We start from the raw sequence: 21,241 nt of genomic DNA, 5'->3' as shown, positions 1-21,241 counted from the left end.
GCTCCAGTTTGTCAGTGTCCTTCTTAAAATGTGCTGCCCAGAACTGGACCAATTCAACAGGGTTTACTTCCAGGGGAGTGTGTGTAGGGTTGCACCCAAAATGACAGTACAGTTCTTGTCTCGCAGCACAAAAGACCACCTTTCACAAATGCATTTGGTCAAATATATGGATTCCCCTCTTCAAGCCACTCTGTTTTTTGGGTTGCGCGCGCACACACACACACACACACACACAAGTACCCACCACATATATGCTCCAACAGAAAAATGTGGCGTTAGAATTTATTTAAGACAAAGCTGAAGCCTGTAGGTACAGCAATAAAATATACAAAACATTTAAAATCATTATGCTCTTAAGAGAGCAATTAGCTACAGTGAAAAAGGAAATTTGGGGTAGTATAGGGGAAGATGGGAGGGAAGCAGCTTGGTACAAAGAAGAATTTGGCGTAAATAAGCTATTTGGTTAAAAGGAACCAGGGCAGTTGCACACTAGTTGCGGAACATCTAGCTTGGCATTACGACTCAAGGGGACAATCCTTTCCCTAACTGCGAAGAAGGGCAGGGCAGGGGAATGTGTGGACATCCTCCCTGACCATGCTGACTGGGGCTGATGGGAATTGAAGTCCACCAACATCTGGAGGGCCACACTTTCCCCACCCCTGCTGTAGGAGGAAAAAACACACGGCTTTTACAGGTTTGGCTATGAAGTCTTCTGCCTCCTGTCTAGTTAATGCCTCTAAAAAATACTGCTGGGGGGGGGGACGGACGGTTCATTTTATCGCCCTCTCCCATTGCCATTGGTCAGCTCCCTCAAGCCCAAGACTTGCAACTAGATGATCAGCATCTCAGTTTCCCAAGCCCTACACCAGGGTGCTATCAATATCCCAGCCAAACAGCCACGGCGTAGCACTGGGTACAGTTGGGGCTAAGTCACGAAAGCCACAAATGGGGGGTGGGGGGAGGGGAAGGCACACAGAGGACCACTGATGTGGTGGGACAATTGGGCAGAGAATGTTTTCGCTACAGCCAAGATAAAATCTTTTACGTGGAGGAAATAGGTGCCTTCCCCAACCCAGCTCTCTCCAGATGTGTCGGACTACAAGTCCCAGCGTCCCCCAGCTGTCAACTTTTTTTTTTTATTTTTTTACTGTTTTAAGTACTTGCCGTTTGCTTCTAACATACAGTTAAGGTGGGGTGTTGTGGCTAGAATGACAGACTTCTACCAGGAAGACCTGGGTCCAAATCCATACTCAGCCACACTGACCTCACAAGGTTTTTATGGGGATAAAATGGGGAATGGAGGAGAGGAGAAAAACCATGTACGTGGCCCTTGGCTCCTTCAAGGAAGGACAGGATAAAAGTGCAATAAATAGTAATAAGATAACTGCAGTTAAATGCTGACAACAGATCTGCAGAAGGGAGCCCAACCGTTGAGCTCTTAACTCAGCTGTGTTGCCTTTATCTGGGCCCAAGGCCTCAACAGTGGGGGGTGAAGAGTTCCCCTGTGACCTGGAGCCCTGCATGAGAGAACACTGGGCTTCCACAGCTGGATGATCTGGATTCAAATCCCACATCCGCCATGGATTTGGTTGGCAGCCCTGGCAATCGCCTTCTCTGAACCCTCTGCGAAGTTGGAATTACTCAAGGGTGGAAAGATCTATTTTAAAATCCTAGGTGCCGACCAGCATCAAAGTCCGAGATGCTCATTTCTCTAGTCCTGGGAACACACAGTCGCCTTGCCTCGCAGGGCTATTGTACTAAGTTTAAGTTCATCTTCACGCCATTTGGGAAGTCTGAAAAAGGAGAGCTGGAGCTGAGAAAGTGGATTTTTGCTTTGGAAAAGAAACAAAAATGCACCCATCTCTAAGGAACAATCCCTCCTCCGACCCGCCCCGGACATATTCTTCTTCCTCCCTGTGTTGACCCATGGCTCGTTGAACAGAGTCTTGCCTGCCCATTTAGAATAATCAATCACTCAGTTACTGGATAAGCACTCAGATGTTAGCACTAGCTGGAGAAGCAGCATTTTATGGCATGCAGCAAACACGCACAGGAGGCCAAGAAATACTGTCGAGAAGTAGATGGGAAGAGGCGCTTGATCCAGCAAAAAAAAAAAAAAGACGCCCCTTCAACAAATAGCTTTTATACACAAGGAATTTTTTTTTTTGTGGAAAAAATGAAAGCTAAAATTAAGTAGGGCTTTTCCTCCAGCCGTGCAGGCTCTGTGTACTCAACATGGCTAGCGGAGGAGGAGGACGCAGAGTCCAATGTCTCTTGCCGAGGCAGAGCCCGCTCGTCTGGGCTCCACGATGACGTGAGAGGAGGACGAGTTTCCCGCCAGGAAGCCAGAATGGGTCAGCTGCCTAGGAGAGGGCAGTCACATGGGCGAGTTGGCGCAATCAGCGGCCATCTCCATGTCAAAGACTTGCAAGGACTCTGCAGGAGACGAGAGAAAGAGGGGACCATGATCCAGCTGAAGCACAGGGAGCTTCTTGTTCAGATGAGCATCTCCTGAGAGAACATATATTCAGAACCTACAGCATGTTCAGGACTGTGTGTATTCCTTGCTTCCGTGATGCTCGGGGGGGAAAAACCCAGAATACAGTATGGCCACAGAATTCAGTATCCTTGCGAATCTCCAAGTTTCTAGTCCCTATGGCCGCAAAGATAAGCTTTCAAGTGTATGGGCAATGGCTCCCAAAACGAAGGAAGGCTTTGGATTTCCAGCGGTCAAAGACAAGGCCTCAGTGCCATGCATGGCTCGTTGCCTCATGCCATGTCTAGCAGAGACAGAATAAACTATGTAAGCTGTAGAAACATATGCAAATGTGCATAATTTATAGAAGTCACAGGTTCTTCCCTTAAAGGTGGCCTAAAATAAATATAAATAAATTTTCTTTGGAGGCGGAATTCTGCTGCCATTTTCTTTTCGAAGGCCAGAGTATAAATGGCCCTCTGAAGGCTGCTTTGACAGGTTCAGAAGACGCCACAGCCCACCATGGGTTAATTAATCCTCGGGGCATCACAGCACATGCCGTCTGTCACTATGAATACGCCAGCCCCGGCCCGGTGTGGCTTGTCGTGTCCTCTGAGCCTGAGGGGCAGGTGTTATTTGAGGGTTAAACAACCCTCCCACAACCCACGGCCTGTTTTAGGGTTCTGCAAGGGGTGTTTGCCTGCTGTGATATGGGTGTTGGAGCAGAAAACGTTGGGTTCAAAAGCATGTTTTTGTGCTTTGGAGCTCAGGTCACCTCTCTGCTTCGTACTCAGGTCTGTGGGCAAGCAAGCGACTTTTCTTTTAGCTTCACCAGTTTGCCTTCCGGGACATGGGTGTTTTGTGGCAGGCATTTTGTGAACAAGCAAGTCCCCTGCCACGGAAGCCATTTTGTGAGAGTTTCCATATCACCCCAAATTCCAAATGTGTCCACCGGCCCAAAAAGGGTGGGGACGCCTGCAAGAATGATTTGGAGGACTCTCGGAAAGCAGCCTCTGTCTGGTTTTCTGTTTCTTTCTACAACGACAAATGTAAGAGCGGAGCAGGAACAGAGTGCCCCCACCCCTCCACCACACACAACAGTGCACACGCCACACACTCACCAAACTGGCCGCTGGCATTTCCCTCGGCTCCCTCACCATTACTGCCAAAATGGATCAGGGACTCGAGTGTGCGGGGAGACATGGGCAGTTCAATGGTGCTACTGCAAGTTGTTCTAGAAAGGTGGAGTGTGGGGGGAGCGGAGAAGAGAAGAGGGAGCGGCAAGGAGATACAAGTTAGAAACTGTAAAAGACTTGGCCCTTCTCCGGAGCCACCCAGTCAGTTCTGAGCAGCAGAGCACAACTAGAGCTAAAAAACCCTACGTATCTGAAATATTTCAGGGGGGATCAATTGGGGCAAAGGTAACTTGGATATAACTCTCCTTCGACCCGTTAAAACTTTAACAAGAGGTCCCTGTAAGATTTTATTCCTAATCTGTGCACCAGGAGCAAGCACTCTGTGTGTGTGTGTGTGTGCGCGTGCGTGTGCACGCGTGCTGGCAGTGCATTTGACACTTCCCTCTTTTCATCTTTACTTTGGTGATTTCTGGACAGAGGTTTCCGATTACTGACGCACAGCTGTAGGACTGTGCCCCATTTATAAGCCAGCCCCATCTAATTGCTGTGTAGACCCCTCAACGCTCCCAAGAATGCGGAATCCCATCTCCGTGCAAGGAAGGAATACTTACGGGGTTACGCAGATGAACTTCGTCTTCAGATACGGAGCGGCGCCTGTGCGGTGGGGAAGGAGAGGTATTCTGTTAGTTCATGTGTGTTGGAAAGCAGCAGGGGTCTCCTCCCCAGACTCAAGTTTCTTTACTACTCTCCCCATAAAGAGGACTTGGACAGGGGAGCCTGCGGGGGGCCAAGCATCAGGAGTTACCCCAGAACTATGTTAGGAGCCAGATGGGTGTTGATCATCTCCTCGTCTTAAGAGCCTGCAATTTCCAAATTATTTGCACAAATCTGGGCAATGCCAGATTCGCAAGCAGACACGTTTACATTCCGTTTCAAAATGTTTTCCCTCAACTTGAGTTTTTAGAGACGCAAGCCAGACTTTGGCAATGATGAAAATCGCCAAAAATTAATAAGGGCTTATTCTTGCATTGTCTTCTGGTTTTCCATCAGTTTGCTTTTGGGCCATCACGTTTCCAGACTTATGCTTGCAAAAATAAGAGCCAGCAAGAGAGTCAAAACAAACAAATCAAAACCCTGCAGGCGAATGTGCCTTCTGGGGGAGGGATGTGATGCCGCCCACATTTACTAGCTACATGAGGCCTTTGTGGAGAAGCCCTAAATCAGCCCTCCTCAACCTGGACCTTTCCAGGTGGGTTGGACTGCAACTCCCATCATGTCCTGTGTGTGTGTGTGTGTGTGTGTGAGTGAGAGTGAGAGAGAGAGAGAGAGAGAGAGAGAGACAGACAGACAGACAGAGACAGAGAGACCATAAGAACAGCCCTGCTGGATCAGACCATGGGTCCATCTAGTCCAGCATTCTGTTCACACAGTGGCCAACCATTGTTGACCAGGAACCCACACAGAGGACATGAGTGCAACAGCACCCTCCCACTCTGTGAGACAGAAAGCCAGAGAGACAGAGAAAGACAGAGAAAGGAAGAGAGAAAGACAGGGACAGAGACACAGAGAGAGACACACAGAGACACACACACACACTGAAAGACAGAGAAAAAGACAGAGACACAGAGAGAGAGAGACAGGGACGGAGACACAGAGAGAGAGACACACACGCATACAGAGAGAAAGACAGGGACAGAGAGAGATCCTTACTTTGTTACAGACTCTAGCTGATCTTGAATTAAGTAGCTCTAGAAGTGTATTGTGTGGCTCAGAAAAAGACATTATCAGTGCAATCCTATACATGTCTACTCAGAAGTAAACCTCATTGAGTTCAATGGGGCTTACTCCCAAGAAAGTGCATACAGAATTATAGCCAAGGCAGCCAAGATATACCCATTATACAGTACATACGCTCAAGGCTCCCCTGCCAGACAGGTGAATTTCCACTACTTGGTTCTTGCTGCCTCAAAGACCCAGGGGAGCAGCACAGAACATCAACAACTACCTGGGTCAGTGGCTTCCGGGTGCTCCTGGCTCTCCGGACGGCAGTATTTTCCGAAGGCCTCCTCCTTGGGAATATCGGGGTACAAGTAGACAAGTGGGGAGACCAGGATGTTGGTGGCATCCATGATCTTGTAGCCCATAATTATCTCGGCGAAGGACATGCTGTTGAGCTGTTGCTTGGTGTATGGCTCCACGGACTGGATTTGGGTCTTCCCTGCAGCAAAGGGGAACAGAGGTTTAAAGGCATCTTCCTTTTTTGTAACGGCAACGTAAAAAGCAGCCTGCACAATTAATTTCATGCCCCAAGGAGAGACCCAAAGTCACAACGACAAAATGTTACTGACTGTATGTGGCTGAAAAACCGTCACGCTGGGAAGCAAGAAATCCCATAGACAGACTAAAAGCTGGCTGCCGTGGGTGGGCCTCGCCCCGAGCCCTGGGGTCCCCAAGGTGGTGTCCATGGGCATCAATGTGCCCGCAGACACCTCTCTCGCAGCCTGCCAGGCTTTCTGCCCCTCCTGATTTTTGTTTCAGTTTCTTTTTCACTGCAAAGCAAAGCACTGGCCCACGGTGCTACGCGGGCCCCAGAAGCTTTCCTAGCCAATAAAAACCTGGGTGGCTGAAGCCCAGGGCATTACTCTGAAGTGTGCCCGGCTGCCCAGAAAAGCAGAAGGTAAACGGGTTCGTAGGGAGTGTCTTAGAGGGTTATAAAGAGTGGCAGGAAACATCCTGAGGGTCAGAGTGGGGTGGGGGCAAGGGGAAGTTTTGCCTGTGTTAGGGAAATATCCAAGGTAGGTTAGGCTGAACAGTCATGAATTTATTAAAGCACAACACAGCTGTGGGAGAATCAGTCAAAACTGCGTCTGCCCAAGATAAAGAAACAGGGTATATTTATACATACTAAAAGTTGGAAAACAAAGAAAATACACTGCACATGCTCAGAAACCAATTAGTACTCAGTAACAGTTTTATCAGCACAGCTGCATTATTATCTCTGGCTTCTAAGTCTTATTAGCACAGTCTTATCTTAAGATAATTATCTTATAATTATCTTAATTATATATTATATTAACTTAGATTATAATTATTATCTTAATATTATCTTATAATTTTTATCTTATAATTGTAAGTATCTTATAATATTATAACTATAGTAATTATAATTATCTTATCTTACAATTATCTTATAATTAAATAATCAATTATTTTATTCTATTCTAATTAAATAATCTTATAATTAAGATAAATAAGATAATTATCTTATCTTAAGTCTTATCTCAGTCTTATCAGCACAGCTGCACGATTAACTCTGGCTTCTAAAGTCCTAGGCTACTCCTTAAAGTAAGGAATTTCCTGCCTATAATGAGCAAGTCACAATTACCTTCTCATGGTCAGACATGTATACTTCTTTCAATCCCATCAAGCACCTTGGTTGGTTGCTTGAACCAAACTACTCAAGAGGCCTAGTCAGGCCTACCTTCACGCCTGTGTTATGTGTGCTAGCTGGCTGGTCTGTTTGTTTTGGCATGGTGTGTGCTTGGTCATTCTGTGTGCGTACGTGGTTGGGCGTGCTTCGCCTGTGAGTGTGTTTGTGATTCTCTGAGCACTGCCAGTTTACCTTCTGTGAAATGGGTATTTTCTTGTGCTTTGTAGGGGCAAATACGTGATTTGGCATTTGGGTCTCCGAGCCCACCTTTTGCCTTGTACTCAGTTTCTTGGCCAAGTTACTTGTCTCTGAACCACATCTGTTTGCCTTCTGTGAAATGGAGTAGAAAACTGTGGGTTCAAACAGAGCAGTTTGGTGTTCTGGAGCTCAGACCCCACCTCTGCCTTGTATTTAGGTCCTTGGACAAGTTACTTTTCCGTTAGTCTCACCAGTTTGCCTTCTGGGACATGGATGTTTTGTTGGGGCATGCGCAACACGGCAGCCATTTTGTGAATGGGCAAGCCCCCCTTCTATGGCAGCCATTTTCCGAGAGTGCCCACAACACTCTCTCAAAATTCCAAATCTTCCCACCGACCTAAAAAAGTTGGGGGCACCTGCCCTAGCCATTGGCTGAGCCACTATGACATCACTAAACATCCATGTTACTTAGGAATGTTACTTAGGAAGAAGCTGTCTGGAATACAATACTGGTACAGCTTTTGCAAGAAGCAAGCTGCCAGGGGGGTATAGTAGAGCATATGCTTGGTAAGTAGACGGTCCCAGGTTCACTCTCTGCCATCTCCAGTTAAAGGACCTCAACAGGGCTGGGAAAGATGCTTGCATTCAGACCTTGTGGAGACACTGCCAGAGCAGGCTGGACTCTGGACCAGGGGTTCTGAGAATTCAGTACAAACATGACTGTGATGCTTAGTCAATTAGCACAATCTCATGCATGTTTAGAAAGGAAAAAGTCCTACAACCCCCAGCATGCCCCAGCCAGCTATGCTGGCTGGGGAATGCTGGGAGTTATAGGACTTTTTTCTGCCTGAACATGCACAGGATTGAGCCCTTAATTGATTAGATTAATAGTTTTTTTTAAAAAAAAAACTTTTTATTGATGAAAAAGGCACATCCAATTAATCGGGTAGCAGATATATATATATATATATATATATATATATATATATATATATATAAATAATTATTTTTCATGAAAGTGCTAATAAAAGCTGTTGATGACATGCACCGTCTTAAGAGGCCTTGTCCCTTTTCTCACACACAGGAGCAGTGCCTCCTCTAGTATGGTGCCTTTGCTATGTCACAAGGACACATCGTTAAGGAAAAGATGCTTCTTGGTTCAGAAATGCAATTTATGCCCATATCACAAAAAACGCAAAACAGCTGTTTTTGTAAGCCAGTTTGAGTGCCATTTTGGGGGGAAGAAAGGTGGGGTATACATCAAATGAATGAATGAAAAACAATCAATCAATTATATGGACTAACTGACTAAAACTCACATGATTCAGAAGTTCTTTAACTTCTATATATAAGGCCTTTTCAAGATTCTATTCCTTACCACTGATGTCCTTCTCCACCCATGTGAAAGTGATTCCACCTTCCTTGCTGCTTTCACTGAAACGTAACAGGAATGTACCCGGTGGCTTTGTGCTCAGGATTGCTCTCTCCCGCTCTTTGCTGATGAATCCCATAATATACCTAAAGAAGAGGCGGAAGAAATATGGCTTTTGCTTCTTCCTGCATTTTCAAAATCAAGACTTGTAGAAACACAGAGTTGGAGGGGGCCTGCAGGCCAGCGGTACACAGAAAGTACATGTCCAGATATTTTAGACTTCAACTCCCAACATTCCTGACTACTGGACATACTGGCAAGGGCTTCTGGGAGTCCAAAGCATATAGGGGCTGTTCACACAAAATGCTAACTCACACTCAGTGGTTGAGTGTGGGTTATTTTGAACTGTAGGTTGTTTGTTGAACCGTGGGTTAGCATGTTGTCTGAAAGCAGCCAGGGTAGCTTGTTAACCATGCAATGTGGCTTATTTTCTCAAAGAAGCCACCCTGAGAACCCATGGCTTGTTGCTGGGTTGTTCAGGGTGGTTAACAAGCCAACCTGCATGGGTAACAAGCTACCCTGGCTGCGTTCAGACAACACGGTAACCCACCCTGCAGAAAATGTGCTGCATTCAGACAACACGGTAACCCACCATTCAACAAGCAACCTATGGTTCAAAACAACCCACACTCAAGCACTGAGTGTGGGTTAGCACGTTGTGTGAACTGCCCCTTGAAGATCTACGTTCTTACCACCCCTGTTGTAGGCCAGCTAGTCCAAACCCCTGATCAACGCAGAAAATTCAGAACTACCCTCCCCGCACCCTGCCCCAGCAGATGGCTATCCAACCTCCACTTGAAGACCTCCAGCAAGGGAGAGCCCACCCACTCCTTCAGGGAATTGGCCCCATTGTCCAACTGCTCTTACCATCAAGACATTTCTCCTAACATTCAACCAAAATCCACCCTCCAGTAATAGATGCTCATTAAATCTAGTCCTGACCTCTGGGGCAGTAGAGAATTAGTCTTTACCCTCTCCTACGTGGCATCAGGTATCATGTCTCCCCTCAAGCCTTCGTTTCTCCAGGCTCAACATACCCAGTTCCTTCAACCTTTCCTCATAGGCCTCGTTTTCCATACCTCTGACCTTCTTCCTCTGAACCTGTTCCAATTTCCCTATATCCTTCCTGAACAAGACACAGGACTCCAGATGAGGTCTGGCTAGTGCAGAATAAGGTGGAACCATTTCTTCCCAATTCTGCCCACAATAGCCGGTCTCAAGAGTCACCCAGAAGCTCCACTGAGGAACAAAATAGACATGACTTTAAATCTGCGTGTACCAGCTATGTCGTCGTCTTCTTTTTCCAGTTTGACTCTAGAGTAAGTGCAGGGGGCCCATCCTGGACCTGAAAGGCCCCCCTACTCCCTATGATAGGGTCCTGATCTGGACCGGGCTCCTACACCTACTCTAGAACAAAAATGAAAACAGAAGGAAAAAAGACATCGCTGCTAGACACAGATTTAAAGCCATGTCTGTTTCAGTCCTAAAGGCTGAGAACTTTCCTCTTCTAAAGCCTCAGAAAGGTCACCATTAAGAAGGTATTTTATTGGTGAAAAGGAGCCAGGCAGGCAGAAGCTCCGAAGTGGAGAAGCTGGCAATGGCAGTGGCGTTTCTGGCACACGCTCACCCTTCATTCCAGAGTGCCAGGATGTATTTCTTCACCAGGTCGATGATGTTGTCTAGCCAAACCCAGAAAGAGAACCCTTTGCCTGCCATGTTCTCCTGCAGGGAGAAAGGCACAGGAGACCCACATAAGCAAAACGGCAGTTCCACCCTGGGACCCAGCACCATGTCTGACCCAGTGGAGGCTGGTGGCTCCGATGTCAGTGGGGTGGTGAAGCCGCTCTGGGTTTCAGTCAGAACTTCAAAGGAGTTTGTACCTTGGAGAGCTCCTTTAGAAGTCTGACTGGTTCTGACTGAAACCCGGAGCGGATTCACTGCCCCACTAAAACAAGAGCCACCAGCCTCCACTGAGTTACCTTCTGAAGGCCCTACCTTGCAGAACTTTGCCCAGGTTATCTGACATCCAGAGTAATTGACTCCAGGCCCTGGAGGGAGGAGGGGAAAAGAGCCATTAAAGAGAGTCATTGTGGTGCAGTAGTTAAGAATGTTAGACTACGGCTGGGGAGACCCAGGTTCAAATCCCCACTCAGTCATGGAACTACTTGGGTGAACTTGGGCCAGTCACTCTCTCTAGCCCAACCTACCTCAAAGGAAAAACAACAACCCCAAAGTAGTCTGATGAAGACTTCTGGAGAATCCGAAAACTCGCACAATTGTGTAGAATTCTGGTTGGTCCTAAGTAAGGTGTTGCCCAATTGTGGATTTTTTATTTTTCCCACCTTGCAGGATTATCGCTATGATAAAAATTGTGTGTGTGTGTGTGTGTGGGGAGGGGGTGTTGCAGAGGAGGGGGGACTATATATGCCACCCTGAGCTTCTTCCTTGGAGGAAAGGCATTCTGAAAAGTGAGTGAATAAATCAAGAAGGTACATGCTAACCGCAATGTCTTTCCTGGGATTTGTCGGTTTTTTAAAATCCATACGAAAAGTTGGAATGCTAACATTTTGACTTCCAGGCATCCAAACATGTCAACGCTCTGTGCACACAAGAAGGCGAGAGCATCTGTAAGGGCCCCAGGCCTGTAACCAAGTCACCTGTAGTTTTAGAGGGGCCTAGAGATCCATAATGCTTTGGTTTGGTTCATCATTAAGTGCAATTTCCTTGCTAGTGGGCCTTTTGGCTTGTGAGATGAGTCAAAGGTCAATATCGCCGCCTCAGCACATTCCATGCTACCGAGCTACTGTTTATCTTATTGGGGCCTAGGAAGCGCCTGAGAAGTGAGGCTCTGTTGAGGTTCTGTTTACAGCTGTCTGTGCTGGGAAAGTTCTCACTGTTTCCCCTCTGAGGTGGGGCTGTTAACCTACACTGGGAAAGCTGCAGATAAACGCTAACTAATGCTTGCTGCTGTCATGCTGCCTCACTGCTAACATATATGGCATAAGACCCATTGTACCCCTTGGCTCTGGGTTCAGAGAAGCTGTCTGATCCAACCACTGGGCACGCCTGTGTGCTGTAAGTATTCAATAAAATCTCCTTGTAAGCAAACCTGGATCTGGCTTATCATTATCCCGGCATCTCCAAACCTTAGCAGCCCACGGCCGGGGCAACACAGCATCTCACCGAGGAGTTTCTCCGCAAGCGTTGTCAGCTGCTCTATGCTCAGCCCCCGTTTGGTGGTCGAAGAGAACTGCCAGCTGAGCACCTCGGCCACCTGATCCCAAGTGCCAATGGGTGGTTTGGTGAAGAAGTTCACGTTCTGCCAGGGGAGGAATTACTCATGATTTGGAATCAGGAGAAAGACACACACACACACACACACACACACCCCTGCCCTCCGGCTTGCTCTCTTTCATACTTAGAAGTTTGGGAAGCTCAACATACCTTAGGGTTGTTTGTCAGCATGTTGTACCACAAGATGGACGCCCAGGCATTTGGCATCTGGCAAATGTTAGAGATCACCACTACAGGAAGAGAGTGGGTCTATGGGAAGGAGGGACAGTGAAGAACATAAGGAGAGCCCTGCTGGATCAGACCAAGGGTCCATCTAGTCCAGCATTCTGTTCACACAGTGGCCAACCAGCTGCCGACCAGCAACCCACAAGCAGGGCATGCGCACAACAGCACCCTCCCACCTATGTTCCACAGTGACTGGTGTACACAGGCTCACTGCCTCTAGGACTGGAGGTTGATGCTCTAAGCACAGACAAACCCCTCTTTCCCTTTCTTTATACTCTCCACTGACCCTGTTGGGCAACACAGAACACATATAAGATCTCATTTTAATTCTTATTTAAAGGAATGAAGCCATCAAGATTCTAGTCCACATGCATCACAAAGCTAAGTGTCTTCAGGCAGGAGAGCTCACCGGATCCCTTCCAACTCTGTGATAAAATGAGCCAGCAACTTTGGCATCAGCATAAAGCAACAGGGTGGTGAAGAGGGCATGCAATGAGTGGTGTAATCACGGTTATTTCTGCTTGAACAGACTGGTAACAGGAGTTACCCCACTAGAGGTTGAAATTATGGTTTTGGTCTGCCCCAATTTTCTGAGCTCATTTTCACGGATGTTGTCAGTCTATGTTTCCAAGAGCTGGGGTCCGTGTTTCGGAGGAAGATTTAACACAAACCAACATCTTGATCCACAGCCACCCACATGCTAATTCTAATGCATTCTAATGCAGACAACAGAATGGGCTACTCCATTCATTTCAATGGAGAGAGACGGTCTGCATGCAGAAAGGGAATATACATTTGGATCTGCACCCTCCACTATAAGATGAGCTCTTGCGCATGTTTCATGTCTCCCTCTCCTCTCTGTTTTCAAAAAAGCTGTTACTTGAGTGCTACAATATATGCAAATGACTCTCTAGGTTTCAAACATCAATTCCAATTCCGCTCACCGCAGGCTTCAGACAAGACAGCCCTACACCATGACTCCAAAAGAGGGTCTCTTGCAGGGCAGATTCCCTTACCAGATGCAAATGAACCCCCAGAAAGGGGCTGGGGTAGGGGTGAGTAAACACCACTCAGGATATCTGCAGGGCTCACCTCTAGGTCAATCTTCAGACCTTGGTGGTAAACTTCTGTCTCAAAGGTGATGAGATGGAGTTCTTCTGTGACAATGAGAGAGGCCTGAAGAGGAAGTAGCGAGCGAAATATTAAGAAAGCCTCAGTCTAGATAGTGCTTTTAGCTCTTTGGAAAACTTGTAGTTCTCGTTTCTTTTTAGCTTTGCAACCACTCTGGTTGAGATGAAAGACAACTGAAAGAGCCTCAGGGCAAAAAAGCAGCTCGGATACAGGTTTCTCCTGCAGTCAGAGCTAACACTGGCCACTGTCCCTTCGCCTTGTTCTGTTTTATAGGAGATACTTGACCTTAAACGTTTTAGATAAAGATAAAGGCCCAAACACCTCTGGAAGGTTCCACAGAAAACCTGTAACAGATTTGGGAGAGGGATTGAGAGACGGATAGAAAGAAGGGAGTTGCCCAGAGGAAACATTTCTACATCTTGGAAGCTAAGCAAGGTCAGCCCTGGTTAGTCCTTGGATGGGAGACCGCCTGGGAATCAGGCTTCCTGCATTAAGCAGGGGGTTGGACTCGATGGTCTTGTAGGCCCCTTCCAACCCTCTGATTCTGATTCTATGATCACAGTGGAGCTACAAAAATAACCATTCCCTACTCTAAATTATTTTAATTTCACATCAGTAGCATAATGGGGCACTCACGTCGCAGTTTGCTCTTCCGCCATTGCCACATCTCTGTTCCCGCAGTGTCTGCGGGGAGGGAGAAAAGAAGAATTAGACACAGTGGCTTGGTTTGGACATTACACTAAACCATCTTCTAAATACATAAATAGTTTAGCATTATGAGAATGAATCTACATGAGTCTCGGTCTTGCACACTCCCTCCACCTCTGGTGCAACTGAGAGGAAGAGTTTGGAAGCTTTTGCTTCCGTTTTTCATTAACCTAGGCTTGCTGTGTCATCTGAACCCAGACAAATTGTGGTTAATCGTAACTGTGGTTAGTGGAAAGAAGCCAACTTCAAACCTTTGGGTAGAATCCAACTAAAGTTAGTCATGACTAACTTAAGTCCCATTCATTTCAATGGATCTACTCTAAGAGGGACTTTAGTTGGATTCTACCCATAGCTTATGAAGCTGGCTTGTTTCCACTAACCACAGTTAAGGGGTTTAGATGTAATGCTAAACTGTGATTAATCTAAAACGAAACTGGATGTTTACAATCTCCTGGCAGCAGCACCGGAGAAAGAGAGGGGAGGGGAGAGTGTGCAAGTCCGAGGCCCGCTGCAGCTCAGCCTTGTCACACTACGCCATTTATTTGTTTGTTTATTTATTTATTTCATTTATATCCCGCCTCTTTTCCTCATTAAGGAACCCGAGGCAGCGTACATAATCCTCCTCCTCTCCATTTCATCCTCACAACAACAACCCTGTGAGGTAGGTTGGGCTGAGAGGCAGTGACTGGCCCAAAGTCACCCAGTGAGCTTTCATGGCCAAGTGGAGACTAGAACCCGGATCTCCTGACTCCCAGTCCAACACTCTAGCCACTACACCTGACTCTCACAAAACTGAGCCACAGTTTTGTGTTACGTGCAGGGGGAAAGAGAAGGAAGTTAAGCTGCTCACCAAATGCTTGAACTCAGCCGAGAGGCTGCCATTGTTGGACTCCTCCATGTTCATCACCTTGGTGTTTGTGCCCAGGATGTTAAACTTCCGGGACCTTGATGGGCAAAACCGGAGGGTGGGGGGAATGGAGGAACGCCTTTAGAGTGTCTAAGCATTTATAACAACAACAATTACTACTACTAACGATAACATTCGACAACAACGACACAGCAAGGATACATTTGGGAACCACGGGCTGCATCTTACATAGATGCGATGCGGCAACAGAGTATAGTGCCTTGAACTTACCCCCGGAGGGCAGCCACTTCGCCCGAATCCCTGCGGGAGAACGGGAGCACAGTCAAATCAGGAGGAAGTACACAGGATGGACAGATTATGTTGCATAACACAAACTTCAGGAAAGGCCTGTAGCAGGAGAGACCACCATTCCCACCTACAAATTGCTAAAGAAAAGTGTTCAAACTTACTTATCGATGCAGACTTTGATTTTCAGCTGGTAGTTCAGTTCGGGAAACTTAACCAGTAACCTGTAGAAGCCAAACTACATGTTAGCTGTTGAAGACACACTCTCCCGCTCACTCTCACACATGCACACACACCCTTTGTTGGGAGCTGAGCAATTGTTGCCCACTGGAAAGAGCACTGGAATAATATTAAGCAGAAAATTATTCATGTCAGTTGAAACTAGTTCCGCTGTATACGGCCAGTCATCTAGCTTCATTCTAAGCACCACTGTGGCTGCCCCACAGTTGTGTTGTGCAAGTGCAGAACTAGGTACCGAGTGTGGATTCAGCATCCTGAGAATCTCATCTTTCATTGTTTAAAAAATCTAGTCATTAGTCCTTATGGAAGCACCTATAGGCTTGAAAATGTCTGGCCAATGCCTGGTGGGGTCTCTGTATAACCCTCTGCCCATCCCCAACCCTAGCAGAAGCAGAATACACTTTGAAAAACAAGGAAGTTATCTGTGAAATTTATACAGAATTATGTAATGTGTAATTTATACAGTTGCAGAATGTAGCTTTTTGGTGCAGAATTTAGCTTCCCTCGATACAAACCACAGAATGTACACAGGCTTGCCTATAGTTACCCCATCCTCAGTTCTCTCCTCCACTCTAAATGTAGATGCATAAGGATGCAGGCAGCAACTTACCGCACTTTCGTTGTGAACTGTACCCCAGTTTTGATCACCAGTGGGCGATCTGGGTGCATTGGCATACAGGGCTGCCGTTCCACCACAAATGCACTGCAAAGAGAGAAAGAAGCAGCAGTGGGAACTGGGGGGCAGGGGAAAGAGGTAGTGGCCAGAACTTCCAGTCTCAGCAAAAGGCTCCAAGATGCATACACGTAACCAGGGGTGCTTGAGGATTTCATTCAGTCTGCATTTTTAAGCAAACTAATCTGATTACACGTACCGGGATAATACATGGATCACAACACAATTATCCTTTGGTTTTCACACTGCGAATTTTGTGATGTAGTTCGAAAATGGGACCCAGATGCACATCAAAATGCATATTTTAGGGGAAAACTCATACAAGAATGTCTCCTTTAGGGGGAAACGCATAAACGAACGCGTCCCTTAGGGGGGAAAACGCATAAACGAACGCATCCCTTAGGGGGAAAACGCATAAACGAACGCGTCACTTAGGGGGAAAACGCATAAACGAACGCATCCCTTAGGGGGAAAACGCATAAAAGAACGCGCCTTTTAGGGGAAAACGCAAAAAAGAATGTGCCTTTTAGGGGAAAACACAAAAAAGAATGTGCCTTTTAGGGGAAAATGCATGCAAAAACAATGTGAATTTTGGTGCTTTAAAAAAAACCCAGACTGATGGAGGAATGGGACAGTATGGGCTTAGGAATGAACACACACAAAACTGGCCCAGACCGGAAACAGACTGATCCATTCACCCCTACACACACCATTTCAGCCCCCACCTGCACCCTCAGAGGACTGTGCTTTCCCCATACACACAAGAATGCCAGGCAATACCTTTTCATGAGGTTCCTGAATAACTCCACAATGCGCTCCTCCAGCAAAGGCCGGTGCTGAACGATGGGGTCGCCCTTGTAGGAGACCTTCTGCTGAAGCTCCTCAAGCTTCTTGATCTGCTGACGTGTCTGAAGCTGTGACTCGGCCAGAGACGTTATCCTGGAACAAGGGAGAAGAGGGGAGCTGAACACACACTGATCTTTCTAAAAGGGGGGAAAAGTGCCCAACCATGTTAATCAGACTTTATCTCAACACTTCATCCGAACAGCTTCCATTTAGAACCTTCTATTTAGAACTGCCATCTTCTGGTTTCCAACCAGATCCACACAAGTTGGGCCATCGGTGCGGGTAAGGCTCCCATCAGCCCCATGGTCAATGATCAGGGATGATGAGCGTGGTAGTCCAACATAGGGATGTCAGATAAATCTGCGACAGAACCGAATGAGTTCGGATTTTCATAAATCCAACCTGCAGATTACACAGCGGACCAGCTTTTCCCCTGCGGGATGGATTCTGGGGACTTGTGTACCGTTTTTCTAACTTTCCCGAATTTGCTCAACTTTTGGAATAGAAAAATACAAAACTAAAATACAGCCGAAATTTAAAAATCAATTAATTAAAAAACAAACTTAAAAAACAGCCAAAAATGAGCATTTCTCCCATAGGCTAAAGCATGAAAATGTGCATTTTAGGGGAATTTGTGCATTTTCACACATGCAGAAATGCACATTTGCGCAAATGCTAATGTGTGCAAATTTGGAAACACCCTGCCCCCGATTCTGTTGATGGGCAGACAATGGAACGAAAGGCACCTGACAATCTGCAAAACACAGACGGAATGGATTTTACATACTCTGTACATCCCAGATCTAAGCCCGGTATTGCCTCCTCTGAGCAGGCCCAGATCTCCAGTGTCTCGGATCCTAACTGGCGACGGGGTGCTGTGACTCCTCCTCTTATTTATTTACTGCATTTATATCCTGCCGTTTTTCTTCCTAAGGAACCCAAGGTGGCATACACAATCACCCTCCTCCCCATTTTAGCCTGTGTGGTAGGGTTGGGCTGAGAGTCTGTGACTGGCCCAAAGTCACCCAGTGAGTTTCCACGGCCAAGTGGGGAGTAGAACCCGGATCTCCTGACTCCCAGTCCAACATTCTCACCGCTACACCACGCTTGCAATTCAGATGCTCTCCCCTATAGGGAAACTGCACTTTCTACGGCTTCATTCCTCCACAATAGGATCATCACTCCATGCTCTGAAACACCAGCGCCCTCTCTTCTGCTTGGAGGTGCCTTAGAAAGCAACCCAACTCTCATCTTGCAACATTGCAGAAAGAGAACGTGACAAACAGCTCGAAACTAACAAAAGGGCAGCCCAGCCACTGACTGCTCACCAGTTCTCTAGGCGATCAAGACAGATGTTGGGTGGGCCACCGATGCACGCGATCTGCTGCCGCCTCTTCCAGTCTGCCAGCTCCTCGTCCACCAGCGTCTTCTGCACATACTCCATTGCTGACAGGAGCCCAGCCAGCTCGCTCACGATCCCCTAGGCAAGGAAGGAACAGGCACATTGAGGGCTCTCTCCTGCTTTATTCATTTGGATAACCAATACCCTGTGCTTCCTGTCTCAGAAGAGACACTCAAGGCTGCTTGCACCCGCCTTCCCCAAGCTGGCGCCTTCCAGATGTGTCAGGCTACAACTCCCTGCATGCCCCAGTTTGGGGAGGGGTGGCTTACCATCCTGCCACAAAAAATGCAGAACCATGTCCTTAAGGACAAACCACCGTTCTCCAGCTCCTTTCAACAACGTATGTTCCAGCTACCCCGGATCCTCTTCGCTACCTTCCATTCTCCCTCTGACGCTGCTAATCCTTTCTCCTCAGCAGCCCCCTCTCCTATTCTCCCCCCTCCAGTGGAGGCGGGGCTCACAGGGCTGCAGCACCACCAGAGCTCCTGGATTAGCAGGAATGCTGACATGCCCTGCCACCCCCCCCCCCAGAATTCCCTGCTCACTCTAAGCTTAGCTGTAACCCTCATAGTAGTTGGGGGGGCTTGGGGGGGAATTATCCCAGCAATAATCTATTGTTCCTTTGTAATGCAAAGTATTTTGGGCTGGCTTAGTCTTGAATGGGCAATTCAGACCCATTAGCTTTACAAAAGACCTACCTCTAGCAGATGAAAACTGCTAGAACTGGTTTGTTGATATGTATTAACACAGCTGCCTGTATTTTTGGACTGCCCCTGGGGGCATGGCTATGGGGACTGTCGGGATGAGTGGAGTGCCTGCAGGTCAGAATTGACCACTGCTCCCTGCCAAACCAGTACACCAAACCCTTAAAACCCCACCTCCACTCGAAATCCTCCCCCGCCCCACTTCACATTATTCGCTTTAGCAGCTCCGCAACACTTTCCCATGAACCCCCCTCCCTTCAACTATTCTGGAAGCACCCACACACACTCATCGCTCGATGAACACAAAAACAGTGAACCTCTGCAAGAGGAATGGGTGAACACCAGAGACAGAGCTTTTTGTATCAACCAACTTAAACTTAACAGGCTGGATCCAGACTTTGAGTCATACTTAAGACGATATCCACTGAAATCGATGGGACTCAAGTTCACCATGACTGAGTCCCATTGATTTCAATGGGTCTGCTCCAAGTTTGACTAAGCCTGGATCCAGCCCAAACGTTTTAGATGAAGCCAGTCCATACATTCAGCCACGAGTCATCCTGCTATGAGATACTGCATGCGTGACTCAGCGCTATTAGAGAGGCAATGCCCGGTGGGCCTCTCCCACTCTGCTTGCTACAAGCTTCGACGTTCGACATCGCAAAGCCCGACACTTTTCTCCAGGGCCCACATGCTGCAGAACCAGACATGTCCTGCATCATTTACTTTTCTGGTGGGCAGGGCAGAAAGCAGACTACTTCGAGTACACTGCTGCTATCACAAAGCCCTGAGCAGTTTAGCTGAGGGTGCTTGGAACCTAGGAAGGGAATTAAAGGAGAAGAAGTCTTCTCACAACAAGGCTTACCCTCCGCATTTGATCCAGTGCCGACAGCATTTGCTCCAGCTGCTGCATCTTCTGCCGTGTCACTGCCTGGTTGTTCCCATTCAGATCCTGCATGTCTGAGGAGCCATAAAAGAGAAGGAATTCCTTTAGAATTCAGTGTTCCTGCAACTTCTTGGATCTTCCTCTTGCACACCTGTACTTGGCAACGTAATTCTTATTTCAGATAAATGAGGACTTTGCTCCTGTTTAGCACTCCACTGCCACCTTAGTTTTTTCCGTATCTCAATGTGATGTTTTTCCACTTTCGATTCTTTTTCAATGGTTAGCTTTTCCTTTTCACTTTCAGTTTAAGAACCTGTAACTTACCGTCAAATGTATTCATTCTCTAGCTCCTGCTCATCTTTCATCTCTGGGGAGTATAGAGAAATCAGTCTTTACATTCTTTTGGTTCTCTGTGGCTTGAGAAACCCTGCATTTTTCCTCTGTTTTGCTTCCACACCTTTTCTATTATTGCTCCTTATCTATCAGCTCTCCACTTGCTGATATTCACTCAGTTGATTCTCCTCTTCTTTTTATAATAATAACATAGGAATCATAACTTATTTCAGGACTTATCTCAGCTATGTTTGCTTTGGGGGGCATTTTCCTCCTCTAGTTTTAGATTAAAAAAAAAAAACTTTGTCTCAATTAGGAACATAGGAATATGGACAGCTGCCTTATACTAGCTCAGTATTGTACACACTGGCGGTAGCTTTTTAAAGTTTCAGACAAGGGTCTTTCCCATCTCTAGCTAGAGATGCCAGGGACTGAACTGGGACTTTCTGCATGCAAAGCATGCAAGCTCACTGAACGATGTCCTTCTCCAGTAAGACCTTTGGGCAGGTGCTGTCTGGTCATGCGTTTTCTACAGCACCTTTTTTTAGACATGCTTCATAATTTTTTAAAAGTTATTATTAGTGTAAGGCTTTTGCAAGATTGTACTTGTTAGATATAGAGAAGAACAAGCATTGCTGAGGAAGAATCAGCATGGCTTCTCCAAAGCGACATCTTGCTTTGTCAACTATTTAGACTATTTTATGAGCATCAACAGAAACAGAAATATTTGATGCAGAATTCCACCTGTCACTTAAGAAAAATAATCAGTGTTCTAGTCCTCAGGGTTATGAAGATATGCTGAGCAATGTACAAGCAGTGTCTGGAGAATTCTCGGACACCAGTGAGGACCCAAGCAGGGAAATCCACTGGCCAGTGGATAAGGTTCCAGTCCTCTGCACAGCTTATATTCACAGTCAGGGATAGGCATTCTGGTGCCCTCCAGATGTTTTGGGCTAAAACTGTCATCAGCACCA

The 21,241-nt window shown here is 46.8% G+C and overlaps 1 protein-coding gene across 8 annotated transcripts in view; it reads right to left on the bottom strand.

The window, feature by feature from the left end:
• Positions 1-268: 268 nt before the first annotated feature.
• The window catches only part of STAT3 (signal transducer and activator of transcription 3), a 54,972-nt gene continuing 33,999 nt past the window's right edge, over positions 269-21,241 (bottom strand). For 4 of the 8 annotated variants that reach the window (XM_084804680.1, XM_084804681.1, XM_084804679.1 and 1 more), the window contains 18 exons: positions 19,914-20,008; positions 18,271-18,422; positions 16,877-17,035; positions 16,034-16,126; positions 15,348-15,407; positions 15,169-15,198; positions 14,881-14,974; positions 13,959-14,006; positions 13,284-13,367; positions 12,117-12,215; positions 11,856-11,991; positions 10,668-10,720; positions 10,300-10,394; positions 8,619-8,758; positions 5,615-5,830; positions 4,224-4,266; positions 3,598-3,710; positions 269-2,436 (listed from right to left, as the gene is read on the bottom strand). In XM_084804680.1, coding sequence (XP_084660806.1) covers positions 2,378-2,436; positions 3,598-3,710; positions 4,224-4,266; positions 5,615-5,830; positions 8,619-8,758; positions 10,300-10,394; positions 10,668-10,720; positions 11,856-11,991; positions 12,117-12,215; positions 13,284-13,367; positions 13,959-14,006; positions 14,881-14,974; positions 15,169-15,198; positions 15,348-15,407; positions 16,034-16,126; positions 16,877-17,035; positions 18,271-18,422; positions 19,914-20,008 — 1,769 coding nt within the window. In that variant the 3' untranslated portion in view covers positions 269-2,377. The remainder of the gene's footprint in view (positions 2,437-3,597; positions 3,711-4,223; positions 4,267-5,614; positions 5,831-8,618; positions 8,759-10,299; positions 10,395-10,667; positions 10,721-11,855; positions 11,992-12,116; positions 12,216-13,283; positions 13,368-13,958; positions 14,007-14,880; positions 14,975-15,168; positions 15,199-15,347; positions 15,408-16,033; positions 16,127-16,876; positions 17,036-18,270; positions 18,423-19,913; positions 20,009-21,241) is intronic. The other 4 variants (XM_084804684.1, XM_084804685.1, XM_084804683.1 and 1 more) reach the window with 1 other exon arrangement.

Source organism: Heloderma suspectum, chromosome 6, assembly GCF_057233095.1.
Source record: "Heloderma suspectum isolate Gila_16-S chromosome 6, 16-S_ref, whole genome shotgun sequence".
In the NCBI taxonomy this organism is placed as follows: domain Eukaryota; kingdom Metazoa; phylum Chordata; class Lepidosauria; order Squamata; family Helodermatidae; genus Heloderma; species Heloderma suspectum.
Note: the sequence above shows the minus strand (reverse complement) of the source record. Positions and strands in the feature narration are given on the sequence as shown.